The sequence below is a fragment of the Mesoplodon densirostris genome, chromosome 1 (assembly GCF_025265405.1).
Source record: "Mesoplodon densirostris isolate mMesDen1 chromosome 1, mMesDen1 primary haplotype, whole genome shotgun sequence".
Lineage (NCBI taxonomy): Eukaryota > Metazoa > Chordata > Mammalia > Artiodactyla > Ziphiidae > Mesoplodon > Mesoplodon densirostris.
Window position 1 is genome coordinate 202,120,383 of NC_082661.1, and position 22,649 is coordinate 202,143,031.

At 38.1% G+C, this 22,649-nt stretch overlaps 2 protein-coding genes across 2 annotated transcripts in view; one reads left to right on the forward strand and one right to left on the reverse strand.

Moving 5' to 3' along the window:
- CPE (carboxypeptidase E) overlaps positions 1-22,649 on the forward strand; it is a 112,233-nt gene that overhangs the window by 38,583 nt on the left and 51,001 nt on the right. The window lies entirely within an intron of this gene.
- On the reverse strand, positions 20,289-22,052 carry LOC132486432 (protein FAM98A-like). The gene has a single exon (XM_060093596.1). It carries the CDS (start codon positions 22,006-22,008, stop codon positions 20,452-20,454), a length of 1,557 nt encoding a protein of 518 aa, XP_059949579.1. The 5' UTR covers positions 22,009-22,052; the 3' UTR covers positions 20,289-20,451.

The window sequence follows — 22,649 nt, forward strand, 5'->3', positions numbered from 1 at the left end:
TTTAGATAGGGATTGCATTGAATCTGTAGATTGTATTGGTTAGTATGGTCATTTTAATAGTATTAATTCTTCCAATCCACAAGCAGAGTATATCTTTCAATTTGTTTGTGTTGTCTTCAGTTTCTTTCATCGTCTTATAGTTTTCTGAGCACAAGTCTTTTCCCTCCTTGGTTAGATTTATTCCTAGGTATTTTATTCTTTTTGATGTAATTGTAAATGAAATTGTTTTCTTGATTTCTCTTTCTGATAGTTCATTGTTAGTGTGTAAAAATTGAACAGACTTCTGTATACTAATTTTGTATCCTGCAACTTTACTGAACTTATTGATGAGTTCTAAGTTTTTTGGTGATGTCTTTAGGACTTCCTATATATAGTATCAGTTGTGTGCAAACAGTGACAGTTTTACTTCTTTCCAATTTGGATTGCTTTTATTCCTTTTTCTTGTCTGATTGCTGTGGCTAGGACTTGCAATAATATACTAAATAGAAATGGCAAGAGTGGGCATCCATATCTTGTTTGTGATCTTAGAGGAGATGCTTTCAGCTTTTTTCCATCGACTATGATATGGCCTTTATTATATTGAACTGTGTTCCTTTAGGTTTAAGCTTAGAATGTTTATTTGAGATTTTTATTGTTTCCTGAGGTAAGCTTGTATTGCTATAAATTCCTCTTAGAACTGCTTTTCCTGCATTCCATAGATTTTGTATCATTATGCTTTCATTTTCCTTTGTCTCCAGGTATTTTTTGCTTTCCTCTTTGATTTCTTCAGTGACCCATTGGTTGTTTAGTAACATATTATTTAGCATCCACATGTTCGTGTTTTTAGAATTTTTTTTTGTAGTTAATTTCTATTCTCATTCTGTTTTGGTCAGAAAATATGTTTGATATGATGTCAGTTTTCTTAAATTTGTTGAGCCTTGTTTTGTGGCCTAGCATGTGATCTATCCTGGAGAATGTTTCATGAAAACTTGAGAAGAATGTGTATTCTGCTGCTTTTGGATGGAATGTTATATATATACTTATTAAGTTTATCTGGTCTAATGTGTCATTTAAAGCCAGTGTTTCCTTACTGATTTTCTGTCTGAAGTATCTGTCTCTTGATGTAAGTGAGGTGTTAAAGTCTCCTATTGTTTTAGTACTTCTATCAATGTATCCCTTTATGTTTGTTAATATTTGCCTTATGTATTTAGGTGCTCCTATGTTAGGTGCATATAGTTTACAGTTTTATATCTTCTTGTTGGATGTATCCCTTTATGATTATATAATGTCCTTCTTTGTCTCTTGTTACAGTCTTGTTTTAAAGTCTGTTTTGTCTGACATTAAGTATTGCTTCCCCAGCTTTCTTTTCATTTCCATTTGCATGGAATACCTTTTTCCTCTTACTCAGTCTGTGCTTGTCTTTAGATATGAAGTGTGTCTCTTGTAGGAAGTATAAAAATGGGTCTTGTTTTTTTAATCCATTTACCCACTCTGTCTTTTATTGGAGTCCTGTTACCTTTAAAGTAATTATTGATAGGTATGTACTTATTGCCATTTTGTTAACTGTTTTCTGGTTGTTGTTGTAGTAGTAGTTTTTTATTCCTTTTTCTTCTTTTGTTCCCTTCACATGTGATTTGATGAGTATCTTTAGTGTTATGTATGTTTTCCTTTCTCTTTTGTGTGTGTGTGTCTATTATAGGTTTTTGTTTTGTGATTACCATGAAGTTCATATATATACATATATGAGATTATTTTAATTGATCTTCTCTTAAGTTTGAACACATATTAACAACCCTGAATTTTTACTCCCCCATTTTCATTTAATATTTTTGATGTTATATTTTACATCTTTGTGTTTTTTTTATTCTTTGACTACTTATGTGGATATAGATGATTTTACTACTTTTGTCTTTTTAACCTTCCTACTAGCTTTACATGTGGTTGATTTACTACCTTTATGTATATTTGCCTTTACCAATGAGATTTTTCATTTTGTAATTTTCATGTATCTAGTTATGGTCTTAGAGAAGTCCCTTGAACATTTCTAATAAAGCTGGTGTGGTGGTGCTGCACACTTTTAGCTTTTGCTTGTCTGTAAAACTTTTGATCTGTCCATCAAATCTGAATGAAATCTAAATGAAAGCTTTGCCAGGTAGAGTATTCTTGGTTGTAGGTTTTGTCCTTTCATCATTTGGAACATATAAAGCCATTCCTTCTGACCCACAAAATTTCTGCCGAAAGGTCATCTGAAAGCCTTATGGCAGTTCATAAGGTTTTCTCTTGCTACTTTTAAGATTCTCTCTTTATGTTTAATTTTTGCTGTTTTAATTATAATGTGTCTTGGGGTGGACTTCTTTCACATCCTCTCATTTGGGACTCTCTGTGCTTCCTGGACCTGGATGTCTGTTTCCTTTCCCAGGTTTGGGAAGTTTTCTGCTATTATTATTCAAACAAGTTCTCTGCCCCTTTCTCTCTCTCTTCTCCTCTGGTACTCCTGTAATGCAAATGTTAGTACACTGATAGTGTCCTAGAGGTCTCTTAAACTATCCTCTTTTTTTTTTTTTTTTTTTTGCGGTACGTGGGCCTCTCACCATTGTGGCCTCTCCCGCTGTGGAGCAGATGCTCCGGACGCGCAGGCTCAGCGGCCGTGGCTCACGGGCCCATCCGCTCCGTGGCATGTGGGATCCTCCCGGACCGGGGCATGAACCCATCATCGGCAGGCGGACTCTCAACGACTGCGCCTCCAGGGAAGCCTACCCTCATTTTTAAATATTCTCTTTTCTTTTTTCTTTTCAGCTTGGGTGATTTCCACTACTTTATCTTCAAGTTTACTGATCCATTCCTATGTATCATCTAATCTACTGTTGATTCCTTCTAGTTTATTTTTTATTTCAGTTATTATATTCTTCAGCTGTTTGGTTATCCTTTACATTTTCTAACTCATTTTAAAATTCTCACTTCCTTTCTTCTCCTGAGTTTATTGAGCATCTTTATGATCATTACTTTGAAATCTTTATTGGATAGATTGCTTACCTCCACTTGATTTGATTCTTTTTCTGAGGTTTTGTCTTGTTCCTTCATTTGAAACATATTCCTCTGTCTCCTCATTTTAATTCTCTGTGTTTATTTTTATGTGTTAGGTAGGTTGGTTATGTTTCCTGATTCTTGGAGATGTGGCCTTATATAGGAGCCATACTTTGGAGCCCAGCATCACTCTCCCCTCTGGTCACCAGAGCTGTATGATCTAGGCATGCCCCCTATGTGTGCTGAGTAGACCCTTTTATTGTGGCAGGGTTAACTACTCTGGGCATGCTAGTAAGCAGGGCTGGCCACTAGCATACTTAGCTGCCAGGATCTGGTTCATGCAGTGGCTGCTGGCCCACTGGTGGATGCTGCTGGGTCCAGGGGAAGCTGGCTGTGGGGCTGGGTGCCCAGTGGTGGGCAGGGTCAGGTCCTTGGGTGGCTGCCTGCCAGGACTGGGGGTCCCATGCTGGTTTTGGCTCACTGGTGGGTGGGGCCCAGTCTTGGAGTGATTGGATGCATGGGCTTGGAGGTCCATCCTTGCCTCCTTATGGGTAGGTAAGCCTCCAGTGCTGACAGGCTACAGGGATGATTCTGAAATGGCACTTGCCAGTGCCATTGTCCTCATGGTAGAATGAGATCCTTAAAATGGCTGCTGCCAGCATCTGTATCTCCAGGGAGAGTCCCAGTTACCTCCCACTTCTCTGAGAGGTTCTCCAAGATCAGCAAGTGGGTCTGACCCTGGCTCCTTTCAAAATGCTACTTCTGCCCTGAGTCTCAGCACATGTGAGATTTTGCACATGCACTTGAAAAGCTGAGTCTCTGTTTCCTACAGCCCTCTGGCTCTCCTGTATGGAAGCCCTGCTGCCCTTCAAAGCCAGACATTCTGGTGTCTCATCTTCCTGATGCAGGACCTCTGGGATGGGGAGCCTTATGTGGGGCTCAGATGCCTCACTTCTTGGGGAGAAACTCTGCAATTGTGATTATGCTCCTGTCTGTGAGTCACCTACCCAGGGGTGTAGGTCTTGAGTATACCATGTCTCTGCCCCTCTTTTCCATCTTGTTGCGGTTCTTTCTTTATGTCTCTAGTTATGGAAAATCTTTTCTGCTAGTCTTCAGGTCATTTCATAGATAGTTGCTCTGTAAATAGTTGTAATTTTGGTGTGTCCACGGGAGAAAGTGAGACCAGGTCTTCCTACTCTGCCATCTTGGCCATGCCTTCTTCTATGCTTAAATTTTAATTCCGATCTACTTATTTCATTTTTTTAGGGCAGTATCCAATTTAAGGAATCAAAGAAGCCTGAGTTTTTATAGCCTTCTTCTAGACCACCTAAGCATTTCTGCTGTGTGCTTGAACATGTCTTTGACTTCATATGTAAGAAATATTAGATGCTTCACTCTCCTTCTTTAGAAGAAATTATTAATAATTTAATACATTGGATTCTTATCTATTTTTGTTGATTTGCTCTTGGATTTTTAACCATACTGACCAGTAAGTTTTGTGTTTTAAGTTTAAATGGCTACAGTGAAAGGCTGGGGGGTGGATTGTATAGTGGTGCTTGAGAACGGAAGGCAAAAAAGCATATATAAAGTTGACCCTTGAACAACATGGATTTGGACTGCATGGATTCACTGATAGGCAGTTTTTTTCTCAACAGTAAGTACTACAATACCTCTTGGTCCTCGGTTGAATCTGCAGATACAGAACTGCAGACAAGAGGAACTGTGAATATGGAGGAACTTCGCATATGGAGGGCCGACTATAAGTTGTACATGTATTTTCGACTGTGTGGAGGGTTAGTGCCCCTAACCCCTGCATGGTTCAAGGGTCAACTGTATCATAAAAATTTATTTTACTTTTTAAAAACACGGTTTTCCAGACAGAGAAACAAGCTTGTGTATTGGTATATTTTTAAATGAACCAGAATCATGATATCTAGACACTTTATGTAAGTTATTTAATCCTCAAAATAACATTTTAACAGTTATTATCTTCCCTACTTTATAATTGGGGAAACAAAGGATCATAAAAACCAAGTCAATGTCTTCACCTAATAAGTGACAGAGTCAGGATTTGAATTCAGTTTTGTTTGTCTCCCAGCTCTTTCCATTGGTAGTGCATCTTAATAGGGGGAGGGGTTTTGCAGATAAATCCCATTGTCCCCTAGACTACTTGTCCTTTACACTTGTCCAGGGTAGAGCCTAAGCATATGTATATGGAAAAATTTCAGAGGAGGTTCTGATTCCAACCTTCAGTTGGGAACTGCTAAAGTTCAGTTTCCAAACCAACCAACCGACCAACCCACCCATCCACCCACTCAGTCTTTATTGTATGGTGTTAGGTGCAGACCTAAATATTATTTTCTACAAGTTGCTAGCCAATTGATCCAACCTCCTTTATTGAATACTATCTTTAAACCACAGACTTAGAATGTCTTTTTATCAGGTATTAAGAAATATAATAGGTTATTTCTGAGAGATATATGTACATATACACATAATTGTTTCTTCTTGTGCCCATATTTTTTTCACTTTTATGGCTTATATGTGTGGGTATCTCATAATATCTTTCAGGATTAGTGCTTTCCTCACCCTCATTCTCAGATCTCATCTCTTTAATTATTTTCTTTGTTTCGTTATTCTCACCATTTCTGTTCTATAAGAGAACTTCAGAATCATTTTATCATGTAACAAAAATATCCTCTTTTATACTGACTGAAAATGCATCAGAGAATGAATCTGGAAAAAATGAAAATATTTCATACCTTTTGTTTCTCAGAAAATTCTAGCAGTTTATTAATATTGGTAATATACTTTTCATTATAGTCATTCCTATATAAACAATATTTTTATTACTACTGTGGATGAATTGTCTTTCAATTATATTTTAAAGTTATTGCTGAAGTATAAGAATTATTGGTTTTTTGTATATGTATCTTATTTTGGGCCACTTTGCTGAACTCTAAAGTCTAATAGTAGTCCAGTTGATTCCTTTCAGTTTTCCTGAATATATGATATAATTTGTATACAATGTTTGCATTTTATTTGTCAAAGTTTATATATCTTAATTTCTTCACATGTGTATATTAAAAGTTAAGAATTTCTAGTGCATTGTTACATAATAATACCATTAGGTATCTCTTTCCTCTGACTTTTGAGAGAATGGCTCTTCTGTGTCACTGCATGATGGTCCACATGCCTACACTTCTGTACTTGCAGATTCAGTATGTTAAGCCTTTACAATAATTAATTAGTTTTATCAAATGTTGTTTTGACTTGAAATGAATTTTCATTTAAAAGATATTAAAAACCCTGATTGGGGTGGATTGTTCTAATATATTCTGTTTTCTGATATTTCATTTAGATTTTTATATCTATTTTCATAAAGGAGATTGGCCTTGTCAATGAAAAAATGTTGCCTGCCATATCAGTAAACAAAAGGTGTTGCAGCCTTCAAGCCACCCCATAACAGCCACCCTGACAGTGTGCCCTGAGGGGGACTCAGGATAGAAACAGGGTGCCCTGCCATCTGGCAGTCAGACAGTGCAGCCACCCCCCACTTGTGCACCTGAGGGGATTCAGGATGAAGAAAAGCAGAATATGGCCCTAGATACTAAGATGTGTATCAAAGGAATGATTTCAATGAGCCCAGACTCTTGAATCTTCCCATACAAAGAAAAGTGCTAAACTCATTAACTTGAGATGTCTGGTTGTCTTTAATTAACAGTAATCTTTTGATGATCCGACGGCCTGGTCTTTGTTGCAAAAACTCCTGTGTAACCTGGCTCCTCCCTGACCTCTTCAGAGCCATCCCTCAGAGCTGCTGAGACCTGTTTCCCCAGCTTAAGTCCTCAGTTTTGTCTGCCAAATAAAACATAATTCTCAACTTTAAGGCTGTGCGTTTTTTTTTTCAGTTGACAGCCTATACTTTTCTATTTTATATAGTTTTTGTCAGATTTGGAATAAGAGTTGTAATTTATTTTCAGAAAATTATTTAATGGAGATCTACATATTTATTAATGTAATGGGAAATGTACTTAGGTCTGTATCATACAGGAAAATTACATAAGTATTACAGTTCTTAATACTCTGCCTTAATTTCCTAATACTGGTCAAATTAAGCATGATCTTAAAGGCAGACATTTAAGTGCAGTAGTAAAGTAAAAAATATTTTATCATCTAAATCTGTTTTTTTTTCTACTCTCCCTGTAGTAGGATTTGGAGACTTTTCATTGCTATGCTCTGTAGGCTGATGGTTTCTTCAGGGCAGAAAACAACAGGTATATTGAAAGATTTAGTTTCAGGATGTGCATGCCTGGCTCCTTTTCCTCCAGTGGGCAGAGAAGGGATTGAATCTTAATTTTTATGTCCCTTGTGTGGCTGGTCAGCAAATAACCTCTGCCCCTATTCCATTCCCTGAACTTGGCAGTTTAAAGCTCCCGTCCCTGTGTCTCACTGTCTGAGGTAGGGCTTATTCCCAATGGGCGAATTCCCTTTTCTTCTCCAAGTTTGACCAAAGTACCCCTAACATTTGCCTAACAAATCCCCTATCCTTGCTTTTAAAAGAGGAACACTTGAAGCTTCTTTGTCTCCCTTCAAATAGCCTATCTTTTCACCTGGGAAAGGAAAATTTGAACTGCAATTATAGAATGCTCACTTAAAATTGGATTTAGGCTAAATATTTTGTGCTCACATTTTCTTCCATCTTATAATCCTAATTAATATCATGTCCTGATTTAAAACAAAAGTTAAAATGAGAAGGCAGTGCTTTCTTAGTGTGTTCTCCCATTTTAATTAATGTGTGTGCATAGCACCCCATTTTAACACATTTTTCTCTATATATTATTTCCATTTTATTGTTTCTAATCTAATCATTTCTGCTTTTTTCATTAATAGTTTTGCTAGGGGTTTGTCTAGTTGAGCATTTTGCAAGCTATTCTCAGAATACTAAAAAAGAGGGCAAATAAGCTTGGGAAATTGTAGTAAATACCCTTCTTAAGGATTCAAAGTACATATTAACATAAGAAAAGATCTGAGAAGTTTCAAAGTAAAAGGGAAAACTTGTGAAGTCTATTTAATGTTTTAAAGAACTTAAAAATAAAGAACTTATTTGTGTAGAGGAAGACTTTTCTTAACACCAATTTGGCAAGTGTTAGTCTAATTTCATCAACATCATTATTTCTTCAAGTAAGGAGTTTTGGAATTTGTTTATTCAAGTCATAGTTTTTCTCTCCAATTTTTTTTTACTTTTAATTATTTTTAAAGGAATTTTTCTATGTTTTTATAATTTAAAAATAGTTTTGTCCATTTATTTTAATATTTAAATATGAAAAATGTAATGGCAGTGTCTCTGAGTACATATACTTTTGACCAATCCTAAAGGTTTTGATAAAACAAACTCATTATTGCTATTTGATTTTAATTTTTTCTTTAATCTCATTTTTTAGGAAAACGTTTTAAAATTTCTAAGTATATGCCTCTTTTCACACTTTTATTAATTTCTAGTTTTATTGTGTGGTTATTAGAGAATGTGATCTATAGTCTTATTTATACAATTTTGCCTTTTGAAATTTCTCAAAAATTTCTTTATGACCAATTATGTAATTAGTCATTATGTTTCATTTGTAAGTTAGAAGGTGAATTTCCCATTTCTAGATTATCAAGTTGGATATGTTTTGATTAATTTTCATCTTTCTTTTTAAAATCTCCCCATCCTTCTTTTTGTCTGCTTGACCTACTGAAAACTGGTGGAGGACGGTTGGTCTCTTATGTAAGTGTACTTTGACCATTTTCTACTTATATCTCCAAAGGTTTTTGTGTATATACTTTTCTTGATGCCTTATTCAGAGTTATATGTACTCAGTAGGTATTGTAACTTCAAAATATTACTTCTTAGAAAAAGATAAAGTCAACTTTGCATAATTAGTTCACTTTTATTTTTGGGTTAGCTTTATATGCATTATACATATTCTTTTTTAAAAAATATTTCCATGTTATTTTATTTTAGGTATATTTATCAGAAGTTGTAGAATTAGGCTTAAGCCTTTATCATTTTGATAGTAAAATATAAAAGATTTATAAAAGTAAAATATAAAAGATTTATATTGATTGCCATAATTATTATGTTTGATTTTATCATTCTTATCGTTTTATTTTTCATTACTATTTACTTTCTATTTTGCATTTTACAACAAAGGCCATCATCTTTATTTTTAGCTTCTATAATGATTTAAAAAGTAGAAGCCTCTTTTTAATTTCACTGTTGCTTACCATAAAGATAATATAGATTTATAATCTTTTTATTATTATAAAAATATAAATCTTTCAACATTTGTTGGTTCTGTATATTTAAGTTAGGAGTTTTTACTCTGATTCTTTAGCTTCTGTACTTTTGTCTTGTTAAAAAACTGCTACAGGTCCTTTTTTACTGCATCTTCTGGTTCTTGAATTAATCTCCTGAGTATAAGGAATTTGTAGAACTCTGCTCAAGAAATATTTTGATTTAATATTCCCTTTATGTGCCTACAGATAGAAGATAGGGTGAAAGCTTTGCCTGATTCTTGCTTAGGAAAATAGAAAATTCAACCTGCCTGTTTCTTAGTTGGATAAAGATGAGCCAGAAACGAAAGATAATCTGTCAGAGTTGCTAAGATGTTGATAATGCACTCAAAATCATGCAAAGATTGCTCCAAGTCGGATATGTTTACAAGCAAAATATTCCTCTAAAAACCACTTAATACCAGTAAGTTCAAGTAGATGCTTTAGATTAGTGGTTTTCAAGGGGAGATTTTGCTCCCCAGGGAATATTTAGCAATGTCTGGAGACATTTTTCATTGTTACAACTCATGGAGAGGTGTTACTGGCATTTATTGGGTCGAGGCCATAGGTGCTGCTAAACATCCTACAGTGCATAGGACAGCCCCACAATGAATAATCTGATCCCAAAGGGCAATAATGCCACAGTTATACCTCCTTTAGCTTAGGTGATACCTTAGATTAAGTGGTTATGTACAGTAGTAAATGTTGTTTTTTTTTTTTTATAATTTTGATGTGCATTGTATAACTTTTCTAAGACAGAAGCAAAAATCCAAATACCTATCCATGCCTGAATGAATTGCTTGAAGATGTCAGCAATAAACTTTTCTGTATTCTCTGTATTTTGGATTTCAGGACTCTTACTGGCTATGATCTAGAGTTTTCAGCCAAGTCAAAATAACTGGTAATTTTACCACACTGAAAAAAATTCTCTTGGGGAATGTCTTTCAAGAGTAGAAATTTAAGGCTCTATTTTAGTGGCTCAACAAAAACCTATGTAAATCTATGAATACTGTTTCTTCAAGAAGGATGTGAAGCAAACTTCTGTATTTTTAAAAAGTAAAATTGAAGGCTAGGTTATTGGAAAAATTCTTTTTACTGAGTTACAGTTTCCAAGGTTAGCCTTTGTTATGTATGGTGATTCATTCTGTTTAAACAGGTAGGAAAAGTGCTAAATCCCGCATCCAGTTATAGCGAGTAAGTCATCTCAGGTGCTCCACGCCACCTGCTCCCTGTTTCTTTCCTTGCTACCTAAAGTGTGGTGCCCACCCCGCCCCCTCTACCAGCAGCACTGGCAACACCTGCCTTAGAAGTGCAGGCTCTCAGGCCCTAGACAGGCTCACTGGATCAAAGTCTCCGTGTTAACAAGGTCCCAGGTGATTTCTATGCACAGTAAAGTTTGAGACACCTTTTATTGGTCTTGGTTTTACTTTTCAATTTCAGTGTCTAGTTTATGTAATGTTAAATTATGTAAGCTGCCTCAAATTCTTTCAGAAATAGGAAGAAGTAAAAATCTCCTGTGTTTATCTGAGGTGGACCATTTCTGGTTTATAAAAGAAAGACATGCACACACATTTGGGAAAATTAAAAATATAAATAACCACAGTAGTACTTTGGCATTACTCCTTTTTTTGTCCTCTTTCCATGCATATGTGTATGTAGATATTATAGTTTTGTGTATGTAGATGTTATAGTTTTGTCTTGCCTCTTCAAAGCATTTTATCAGAAACATCTCAACCATTTCCTACAGGGATTTGGAAGACATATTAATGGTTGCATAATACTCCATTTTATGGATGTAGCATAGTTTACTTGTTTTGTGGAGAATACTTTCTGAATTAAAAAGAAAAACTTATATGGACATTGGGTAAGAACCTACAAAAGTTTTTGATTCTTTCTTTCTGAATATTAGATCCTCTAAAGGAGACCCTGTCTTCTACAGAATGGACAGAACTCCCTGCTGCTGATGCTTTACATCTCTAAGACTCTGTCAGCAGTATCCATTATCCTTGTTACATGAATACAAGTGGATATAACTCATCTCAGTAGTTTTCATCGAATAATATCCTCTAGCAATAGAATCTTGAAAAAAATCATATGAATTTGTATTGCATTCTATAACATAAAAATAATGTGTTTTAAAAATTTTGTTTATTTTATTTATTTTTATTTTTGGCAGCGTTGGGTCTTTGTTGCTGTGCGTGGGCTTTCTCTAGTTGCGGCAAGCGAGGGCTACTCTTCGTTGTGGTTGCACGGGCTCTAGGTGCGTGGGCTTCCGTAGTTGTGGCACGCGGGCTCAGTAGTTGTGGCGCACGGACTTAGTTGCTCCATGGCATGTGGGATCTTCCCGGACCAGGGCTCGAACCCATGTCCCCTGCATTGGCAGGTGGATTCTTAACTGCTGCACCACCAGGGAAGGCCCCAAAATAATGTTTTTATTACTTATTAGTGAAATGGACTCTTTCCTTAAGATTATGTACTTTATGCTGTACTTTCTTACTCCTTGGCAAGTTTTAAGTATTCCAAAGTGAAAACACTCAAAGAATGACCTGCTTCTCAAAGAAAAAAGATTTATCTGTAATGGGAGATAATTCTTCCTTTGACGTCATACATAAAGACAGCCTGTCTCCCATATACATGCATTACCCATTGTATTAGTTTCCTGTGGGTTCTGTAACAAATTACTTGGTGGTTTAAAACAACAGAAATTTATTCTCTACAGTTTTGGAGTCCAGAATTTCAAAATTAGCATCACTGGGCTGAAGTAAAGGTGTTGGCAGGGCCATTGCTCCCTCCAGAGGCTCTAGGGGAGAGCCCCTTCCTTTCCTGTTCCAGGTTGTGGTTGCTGCCAGCATTCCTTGGCTTGCGGCCACCTCACTCCAATCTCTGCCTTTGTAGTCACACTGCTTTCTCCTCTTCTGTATGTGAAATCTCCTCACAGCATATGGAGTCACTTTTGCTGAGCCCCGCATCACCAAACCAAGACTTACAGTTTCAGCTCTCCCAGAAGTGGAATCTTAACCCAGTCAATTAGGAATCACCTGATCAGCACCAGTAGCACTAGTAACCTGCCTGATAGACCCCTGCCATCCACTGAAGGAAAGTAACCTTGCAATAAGCAACCTGCTTCTTTTGCCTATTATAACTTCCTTGTTTGTGCTCCCTTCTGCCTGTAAAAATTTTCCATTTTGTACAGTTTCTTGGAGCTCCTTTCTCTCTGCTAGGTTGGATGCTGCCTGACTTGAATCGATTTTTGCTCAAATAAACCCCCCAAAATTTTAATATGCTTCAGTTTATCTTTTAACAGCATCAGTCTTTACTGTTTCTCTTAACCAGTGCTGTCACTCTTCTCTCCTGTATTAGTTTGTTATGTATTGCTACCTAACAAACCACCCTCAAAACTCAGTGACTTAACAACAATCATTTGATTTTTTTCATAAATCTGTAGGTCAGCAGTTTGGGCTGGGCTCAGCTGGGCAGTTCTTCTGGATTTGCCTGAGTTCGCATAGAAGCTGGTGGGTTCATGGCTGCACTTATATCTGCCTGCTCAGGCTGTGGGTTACCAGCAGGCCAGAGGGGATGGCACAGGATGTGGACTCAGGGAGTTGTGATTCTTTGAGAGCCATTAATTTAACAGTTTCTAACAACTCCCTGCATCTCCCATATTTAATACTTTTGGAAATCCAAGTTTGTACAAAAGCATTACCAGAGTAAGTATATTTGGAAGATTCTTTGTTCTTTTACACACACTTTAAAAATTATTAAGCTTCTGTCATGTTACCAACACTTTAAATTTATAAGAAAGATTAAATATACATACATATAATGTAAAAACAATAAATCGCCAAGACAAACCATAAGGGATTATAAATTCTTGTTTATGCTGTGCTTGTGTTTTTGGATTATTTTTCATGCTGTATATATGACTAATGGTTAGGTAAAAAAGGTTTTATGCTTAACTTCTAATCCCTGGGGAAGTCATGACCTCAACTGGCATGAGTCCAGCTAGGATTGTGTTGGGACTCATTATTCTGTTTGAAAGCTGAGTGTAAATATCAAAGAAAAATAGAAATAATGTTATTATTGCTACCATGCTCTTTACAATGGATTGATTTTAGTCTTTTTATCTTTGTATCAGTTTTTAATAGATCTAGAAATCACATAGCCTAGAGGTAGTTTTCATTTAAAAAATTTAACTTATTTAATATAAGTAACCATATGTGGCCAAATTGATTGCATGTGCTGACTCAACTTTGGGAAGAAGTAATCTTAGTCATACTTGCTACAAGACTTCTTGTTCCTGAAGAAAATGTCACTTTGGGAAGTTTGCACAAAATTTTTTTAAAGCAGTGCAAAACAACGTGTGACAAGCTAACAAAAATATTTTTGGGGGGCCTGATTCCAAACCTAAGTGCTTGTGTGGGGTTTCAGAATGATGTTTATAGATATATTCTGCAAGATCCCATTTCAGTGACATTTTGAACAGACTAGAACTGTTGTCAATTAATATTAAGCTTCATCATTTCTAGCACAAATCCCAGAAGGAAGATGATAAGAACTCTGAAATTCACAATATGATTGATGGTTGAAACTGTGTGCTGGTCAAATGTATAGTTTTCATTCCATGTTGGAGTTTGAAAAAAATATAGATCTGTATGAAAGTGATTTTTATTTATATCTACTATATGCCTTACAAAAGAAATGTAAACAGAAAGTTATTTAAGGATATATACTTTTCAGGCTTACTAAGGGAGAATGAAATTTAGGGTGAGGAAGTTGTATTTCAGAAAAAGCAAAAAGAACAATCAGAAAATGATTTCAGTTAAATATTTGGATTTAGATTGAAGGATGCTGACACAGTCCAGAGGAAACTAAGGACTGAATGGGACTCTGGGCAAGTCCGATGCAGCACCTGCATCCTGTTACTGATGCAGCACCTTCCCTAATAGAGGAAACTCTGGCTTTGGTGGTTGCTCCTGACCAACCCTGCACTCTGGCCTTTTCCAGTAAACTTGCCTCCAAAGATAGCCCTCCAGCACCTGGCCTCAGCCCCCTGCTCACTCTGGAAAGATGGAGCCCCAGCCCCATTTCCTACTGAGTTTCCCACATGTCCCCTGCCTTTTCCCAGCCTCCTGGCTTTTTTCCCTTAGATCTCCTTATATTGATCTACGAGCCATATTTCCTCTGAGCTCAGGAGCTGTAGTGTTGAGTGACATCCATACCTGTCAGATCCTGCTCTGGTACGACTCCCTCGTCCTGAGGGGACACCTCTGTTGCCCACTGTCCATGCCTACATTACGCCACCCAGGTTAGCGTCAGCGTTTGTTTTTGCATCTGCTCCATACCTGTCTGGCTGTGCTTTAGGCGTGTTAAAGCTACAAAATCACCCTTACACAAAGGATAAAGGGCTAGCAGAACTGATTGTCTTTCTGTATAAGAGAGAGGAGGGGAAGGGAAGAAGATAACTTGGGGGCACTTTCCATATGTAATCTCTGTATTTAATTCCCTGAGCTCTCTATGAAGCAGGTGTTCCTAGCCCCATTATGTCAGGACACACAGTTATAATAGGAGGAATTTTTCTGACAAAAATCATTTTTTTTCCACCACAACATGCTGCTGCCTTACAAGTTTGAAACATTTGAAATGGAAAGCTTCTGCTTTTTCTGTATACATACAATGGTGATAACTGAAATTAAGTACTTGAAGAACTTGGAATTTGGGGTAGAGACTTGTGAAAGCTGATTAGGCTTCTGTTTGAACATGAAGGCATTAAAATATGGTAAAGGATGATAAAGATCCCAGAGAGTCATAAGAACGGTTAAATATATGAGAAAAGATCTGAAGGGAAGGGCGTATATTTAGGGCTTCACAGAATAAAGTAGATATTCCCATCCATGGCAGAGACTAATAGAGAACATAGGTAACAAAGGCAAGAGAGAAGAACGTGGTAGATAGGAAAACAGAACAAAACACACATCCGCAGGGTTTGGTGTCCTACCCATGGTTTGCTGAGAATCCTGCTTTACACTGTGGCTAGTGATGCTTCTTAAATGCAGAGTGAATGGTGTCAAGCCCCTGCTTAACGCTGTTTAATTGCTTCTCGCAGCTCACGGGAGTAAATTGGAAATGCCCGCGTCTTTGTTCTGCTTATGACCCCCTTCCTTCTTGATCATTTTGAGCCAGTCCTTTGGCCTTATTTCACTGAGGTCCTTGAAAGCTCCAAGTTCCTTCCTGACTTGGGGTCTTTATACAAGTTGTTTTCCTTTCCCTGGAAACCTTCTCTTTCCTAACTCTCACTCAACTCTCAGCTTACATGTCACTTTCCCAGGGAAATCGTCCCTACCCCCTTCCAGGCTAATTTAGTTTCTTTCTGCTATATCCATACACTTTTTTCATAGTTTTAAACTCAATTTAATTAAATAAATACTTGTGTCATTGTTTTTTTTTTTTTTTGTGTGTGTGTGTGTGTGTGTGGTACACGGGCCTCTCCCTGTTGTGGTCTCTCCTGTTGCGGAGCACAGGCTCCGGACGCGCAGGCTCAGCGGCCATGGCTCACGGGCCCAGCCGCTCCACAGCATGTGGGATCCTCCCAGACCGGGGCACGAACCCGTGTCCCCTGCATCGGCAGGAGGACTCTCAACCGCTGCGCCACCAGGGAAGCCCATGTGTCATTGTTTTTTGTTTGTTTGTTTTTTGTTTTTAATTTTTGGTTTCACTGTGTGGCATGTGGGATCTTAGTTCGGTGACCAGGGATCGAACCAACACCCCCTGCATTGGAAGAGCAGAGTCTTAACCACCGGACTGCAGGGAAGTCCCAATTGTGTCATTGTTTGTCTAACATTTAGCCCTTTACTAGACAGTAAAGCCTGAGGGTCAGGAAACATGTCTGGAGTTTCACCTATGAATTCTCAACATCAAATCCTGTGCCTTTATAGTAGGCAATTAGCAAATATTTGCTAAGTAAATAAATCTATAATTGCTATCTGTAATGTGAAAATTGATATTAGATAAACTGTTTCTAGTTTCTAGTATCAAGGTGAAATGGAGATTGTTGTAGTGTTTGGCTAGCAGCTATGGAGGACATACAGATTTTGCAAGAAAACTTTTTCTACAGAGGCTGAACCATATGAAACTGCTTACATTTGACTATCCCTGACATACAAAAAAGGCAATTTCATGTGCTTCAATCTAATACTAAATATTGCGTGCCCTCTTTCTTATAGCTTCTTACTTCCAGCACCTAAAGGACTTATTGGAACCAACAAACACCAACATAGGGATCACAGTGCCCACCTGGACCATGTTGCCTTGAACACTGGGTTTAATGAGCTCTTGATGGAGATGAAATCCTGGAAGTAAGAGTGAGGGAAACTGCCTGTGAGCAGGTACAAGAGCTGTAGCAACACTTGGTGATTGATGTGTGATAACAAAAGATCCTTGGAGCTAGTTGGTCAAAACTATAGGAAAAACGATGGAAAAGTTATAGCCTCAAATACTGTATACAGCCTTCATGAAATGAAAAGGGACCATGATTTTGCACATCATGACTTCCTGGGAGAATTGAAATGCTAATGCTTTTTGGGCTATAGGAGAAAACATACCTTGAAAAATAATTCAGAGATGCAAAGGAAGAAAGGATGAAAGCTTGAGTTTGTGTTTTTATAAAGAGTAGATATATAATTAACTCATTAGTGGAATATGTTATGGGTTGTTTAATTATAGCAAATAATTATAACTATGATGTGAAATATTAACAATTCCTGAAAGTTTTGGAAATATGAGGACTATGACCTCTTGTGTGCCCTCTTAGCTTTATGATTCATAAAAGGTATAGAAAGGGAGCAAAAAATAATATGACACATACATTTGAACAATTTTTTTTTTTGTGGTATGCGGGCCTCTCACTGTTGTGGCCTCTCCCGCTGTGGAGCACAGGCTCTGGACGCGCAGGCTCAGCGGCCATGGCTCACGGGCCCAGCTGCTCCGCGGCACGTAGGATCCTCCCGGACCGGGGCACGAACCCGTGTGCCCTGCATCGGCAGGTGGACTCTCAACCACTGCACCACCAGGGAAGCCCCATTTGAACATATTTTATATACCATGATTGATACCATGTGTACTGACATTTATCCACTTCATTGGTGTCGTGTCCCTTACACATTTTAAATATCAATCTCTGCCATTTTACTGCAAAACATTTGTGTTGGAATCTTGGTTTTCCTTCCTACTGAATAAATTCCAGTTAAGCTTTTGCTCCCTCAACCCCAGTGAAAGTTACCGTCTCCATCACTGTCAAGACTGTCAGTGCCCACATTGCTGATGCGGTAGTAACTGGATTAGCAGTTGACCTTGCCGGTCATTTCTTACTTCTTCAAATAAACACTTTAAAAATAATTAATTAATTAATTAATTTTTGGCTGCATTGGGTCTTCGTTGCTATGTGCGGGCTTTCTCTGGTTGCAGCAAGAGGGGGCTACTCTTTGTTGTGGTGCGTGGGCTTCTCATTGTGGTGGCTTCTCTTGTTGCAGAGCATGGGCTCTAGGCATGCAGGCTTCAGTAATTGTGGCATGTGGGCTCAGTAGTTGCGGCTCATGGGCTCAGTAGTTGTGGCTCATGGGCTCTAGAGCACAGGATCAGTAGTTGTGGCGCACGGGCTTAGTTGTTCCATGGCATGTGGGATCTTCCCGGACCAGGGCTCGAACCCATGTCCCCTGCATTGGCAGGCGGGTTCTTAACCACTGTGCCACCAGGGAAGCCCAAACAAACACTTTTTGACTTGGTCTCCAGGACTTGGTTTCTTAGTTCTCCTCTTTCCTCATTGGCTGATTCTTCTCTCTCTGCTTTACAGTTCCCTTCAACTCCCCAGACTCAAATACTTAGGGTATCTGGGACTTTGTTCTTTTTTTTTTTTTTTTTTTTTTCTTTTATGGGTTTATAATGTGAAAAAAAAAGTTCTCATTTGAAGCAGAAAATAAAGTGCATTGGGAAAAATGTACACTTGTTTTCTTATACATGCTCACGTATGAAAAGTAATCACATGAAAATCACATATGAAAAGTAATCACATGAAAATCACATATGAAAAGTAATTCACTAACCATAAAAATAAATCAAAATTATATGTCAAAAGAATGAAACATATTCATTAAGTATATTGTGGAGTCTGAGGCTAGAAAACAGATTAAAGCAAATGCTAAGGTATGTGTTAAAACATTCTAAGATATCATTTTAAGATATGAAACCTTGAGAATTTCATTTCTATCAGAAAACTCCTATACAAACTAAACATATTTAACACCATAAAGCAAAGAGACGAACACTTAACTTTCAAGACAGAACTTAAAATCTTTAATGATAAGTAAAAGTATGTTAAATTGTCTTCAAGTTTGAACATTTTAGAATGGTAAATGCCAATCAAAAAATCTAATAAACAGGTAAAATTAACAAAATGATCAAGGCTTTTTAAAATGGTTTCAGCAATCAAAAGAATGTGCTTATCTCAACAGCAAACAGAATTATTTTTAATGGTAAGCCATGAGTTGATTCTTTACTCTAAAAAGCCCAATTTAGTAGGAAAAGGAAATACTATTTCTTTTTACAAACATATATTTATATTTTCAATTCACTTCATTCAAAATGTCGCTCATTCTTAAGAAGAATGGAGAAACAAATAAGCAAAAAAGCCCCCTAAAAGATCAGGGCCATTAATGGATCTTTGCCTAACACACTGTACAGCAACAGCTACACCTAGGGGCCAGGGATAAGTAGTGAAGTTTTCCAGCTATAAAGTTATAATAAAAGGTAAATTTGGAAGTAGCTATTTTTCAACTTACTTAAGGTTCTAGAGTAAGGGTTATCTTTCACTACAAATTATGTTTCAAGGAAACACTTGAGAATCTTTGGGGAACAAAGGCCTTAGTTCAGACGCTTGAAGCAAGCGTCCTGTATAATTCAGTTTTAAAAAGTGGCTAAAATAAAACTCAAACCAAAGAGAGAACATACAAATACTTTATTGCTCACCTTTCACACAAAGCACACCTCCAGCCATTTTCTTTCACAGCTTGACAATATTTACGTGTACAAAAACCCAGCAAGAAGCGTCATGTAGATTTCAGTAAAGGTGAGTGTCAAACATCAACGCAGCCAGGCTTTTGTTTTCTGCAGCAATAATAAAGGGCCTCCTGCTCTAAGCAAAAATCTGTCCTCTTACTTGGTAGTGCATTTTTTTCCATTACAAAAGAAGTCTCCTGCCCAAAGTAAACTAACTTGTATTTGCTGAGCCAGTGGTATTAACTCGTGCATAAAACAAATTTCAGTTTGCTGTTTCTTCTAGCAGATTTCAAGTAAAAATAAGGTTGAAGGAGGAACTTGTTTTGAATGGATGCAGGTCAGTTTGAATTGCTATACTTAACTAAATGCCTACGTGTACTATAGGTTCACAACTTAGTTTGCTTTTATAATCTTTACGGATTTTGGCCGTGTTCAAGATTTTCAGAGTTGAGCATATGGTACAGTATTCCATCGAAAGGATAAGGCTACTGAATGTGCTATCTGCAGAAGAGCTCATTTAATAGGAACTGACCTCAAAGTTCTATCATGAAGCAAATGTTGCATAACTTCTCAGAATAAAAAGCCAATCAGGGCAGAACTGTGCTTGGAAAATAGGCATTAGAATACTTTAAGGAAAATACATATAAATGGATTGTTAATATGAGGAAGGTTTCCTAGTTGTAAATCTAAAAAAATCTAGGAGAATCCTCATTTTTCAAAACTGCATATTGAAAACATGAAAACTACTTACTCAAGTAATTTTGTTCAGAAAAATATGCATGTTCTGACTGTGGAATTAGTCTACTGGTCAATTACAGGCAATTTTAATTACCTTTTAAGAAATTCTTCATACAAAGGAGAGATACTCTATGTGTTTCTCAAATAAACAGCATTATGTAAGTCCATTAAAAATAAAACAAAACCCCAAACGAACAGTATTGTATGAAGACCTACAAATGCTTATGCCAAGCAGGAATCTGCCTGTCACCTGTGGTCTCACATTAACTCAAAATCAATGCTGGATTCAGGATTCTGAAACTAAGTTTCTATTACTTGAGCTCTAGCAAAATGTAAGGTTCTGTAGCCTCAACTAGTATAATGTCTGCCCTGTCCAAATCCAGAATGATCATACTGATAACCTCCATGCTGGAAGTGCTGTTCAAACTGTTCCCCCTGGTGATAATTCTGGCTCCCTCTTCCTCCCCAACCTCCTCCCTGGCCTGCGTGTCCACCACCTCGGCCTCTGCGACCACCTCTCCCTCCGCGACCACTGCCTCGATCACCATGATGCCCTCCATCTTGGTATCTACTGTCCTGCTGATATCCACCACCCTGGTATCCACTTCCTGTATATGTAGATGTTTGGAAGCCACCATAACCACCACCCTGGTAGCCACCACTGTGGTGGCCTCCGTGATAGCCACCCGGCTGGAAACCGGAATCTCGGTAACTACCGTCTTGGTAGCCACCGCCCCCTCCACTCCCTCCGTCTGTCCAGCCTCCTTGATGCTTATTTCCTCTTCCTCCCCCTCGGCCACCGTGATCATAGCCACCACGTCCGCCCCTCCCCCCTCCTTGTTCGTGACCTCCTCGCCCTCCATATGAGGCATGTTCATAACCACCTCTCCCTGCTCCGCGGCCTCCTGCTGGCTGCTGGGTGCCATCCTGCCTTTTCTGCCATGGTGGCATCTCCGGGGGTGGAGGTTCAATTTCATTGGGCCTACCTCCTCTGTCAGGAACCCTGCCCATCAACACCTTATTGATGGCACAGGCAGTCTTTTCTCTTATAGAGCCACTGCTTGTCCTTAAAATCTTTGACAAGTCTTGTCTTGCGGCCAAAAGGTGGGCAACAGAAATAGTACTTTTAGGAGATAAGACTGAGCGTTTTGGCTGGTAAACCTTCGCTAATTTTTCTGTCTGACTCTTAGCTCTGTCAGACCAGCCAAAAGACTGGACAGTGACATCCAAACGTTTTATTAGCAGCTTTCTCCGAACTTCATATTCATTGGCTACGGCTTGGTTAATTGCTTCTATCTTTTCCCAGTGGGCCGGTCCCATTGGCTTCTTCAATAAAGGCTTTCCCACATGATTAGGTGGAACTTTTGCTAATGTTTCCTTTAATTTTTTTTCAATCCCGCTGAAGAATTGGAACATAGTTATATTGGCTGGAGGTTTGGACATTCCTAGAGCAATACATATGCCTTTCAACTCTTGAAAGACCTCACTACCACCTCCTTCTTGAGCTTTTTTTGGAAGAGTATTCACACAGAGCATTCTGGCAGCTTCTAGTTCTGAGATGAGGTATGTGAGCAAAAGGAGGCAGTTCTTCTGAATGAGAAGGCGCTTGGTCACATCCCCAGATGTCAGTGAAAGATATGGACAGTTCATCTCCCCTAGTAGCCCACTCACCTCAAGCTGGAATTCTTCAGCTTCACTTGGGCTGTTAGTTGCTTGCACATTTTCGTCTAGTTTACAGAGCACTCTTAATTCAGACACCAACCAAGCACAGAGTTTGGTAAACTCAGGGGAACTGGCTCCAGCAGAGACTGCCTGAGACAGAGCGCCATCTTCTAACAATGGACCCTTGTAACCGAGATCTTCCAACGACTCCAAGATGTCAGTCTCCATGAGGTCACACTCCATGCTACTGTGGTATTCAAATTTCCGAGCCGTCAGGCTCCCCTCTTCGCCGGTAACGCGTAAACTCGCGCATGCGCTGCCTCCCCGGAACTTCCAAATCGACAGCTCTGGGACTTTGTTCTTGAGCCTTTTCTCTGTCTGTATACATGTCCTAGTTCAGTGACTTTCAAACTTATTTCGATTCCTAGGTAGTTAAAAAAAAATACATTTTATGACATTCCTGAGTACACACACACACACACACACACACACACACACACACCGAGTCAAAGTCCTCAAAAAACAATGCACTTTGATTTATTCTTTTTTCTTTTCTATTTCATTAAAAATTCTCTTCACATCCACTAAATTGATTGCACTACCCACTTATGAGTCACAACTTGCTGTTGAAAAAACATTTTTCTGAGTAGGTCTCACACAGTCTCATAGCTTTAGATGCCACTTTTGTGCTGATATGTAAATATATAGGCAGTTTTCACTTTGTGTGGCAGCATAGGATCATAAAAATGACTGGTCATGCAGAGCAGTCTTCATGATCAATGGGAAAACTTACAATCTTTAAAACTTTTTTGTTAAAACATTAAAAACTCTTACTCCTGAAATATATAGGGAAATGAAAAAGTAGTAAGCTTGCTATTATTTAG

Coding starts and splice junctions, on each gene's coding strand:
- LOC132486432 (XM_060093596.1), bottom strand. CDS start 22,008: ATGGAGTGTGACCTCATGGAGACTGACATCTTGGAGTCGTTGGAAGAT.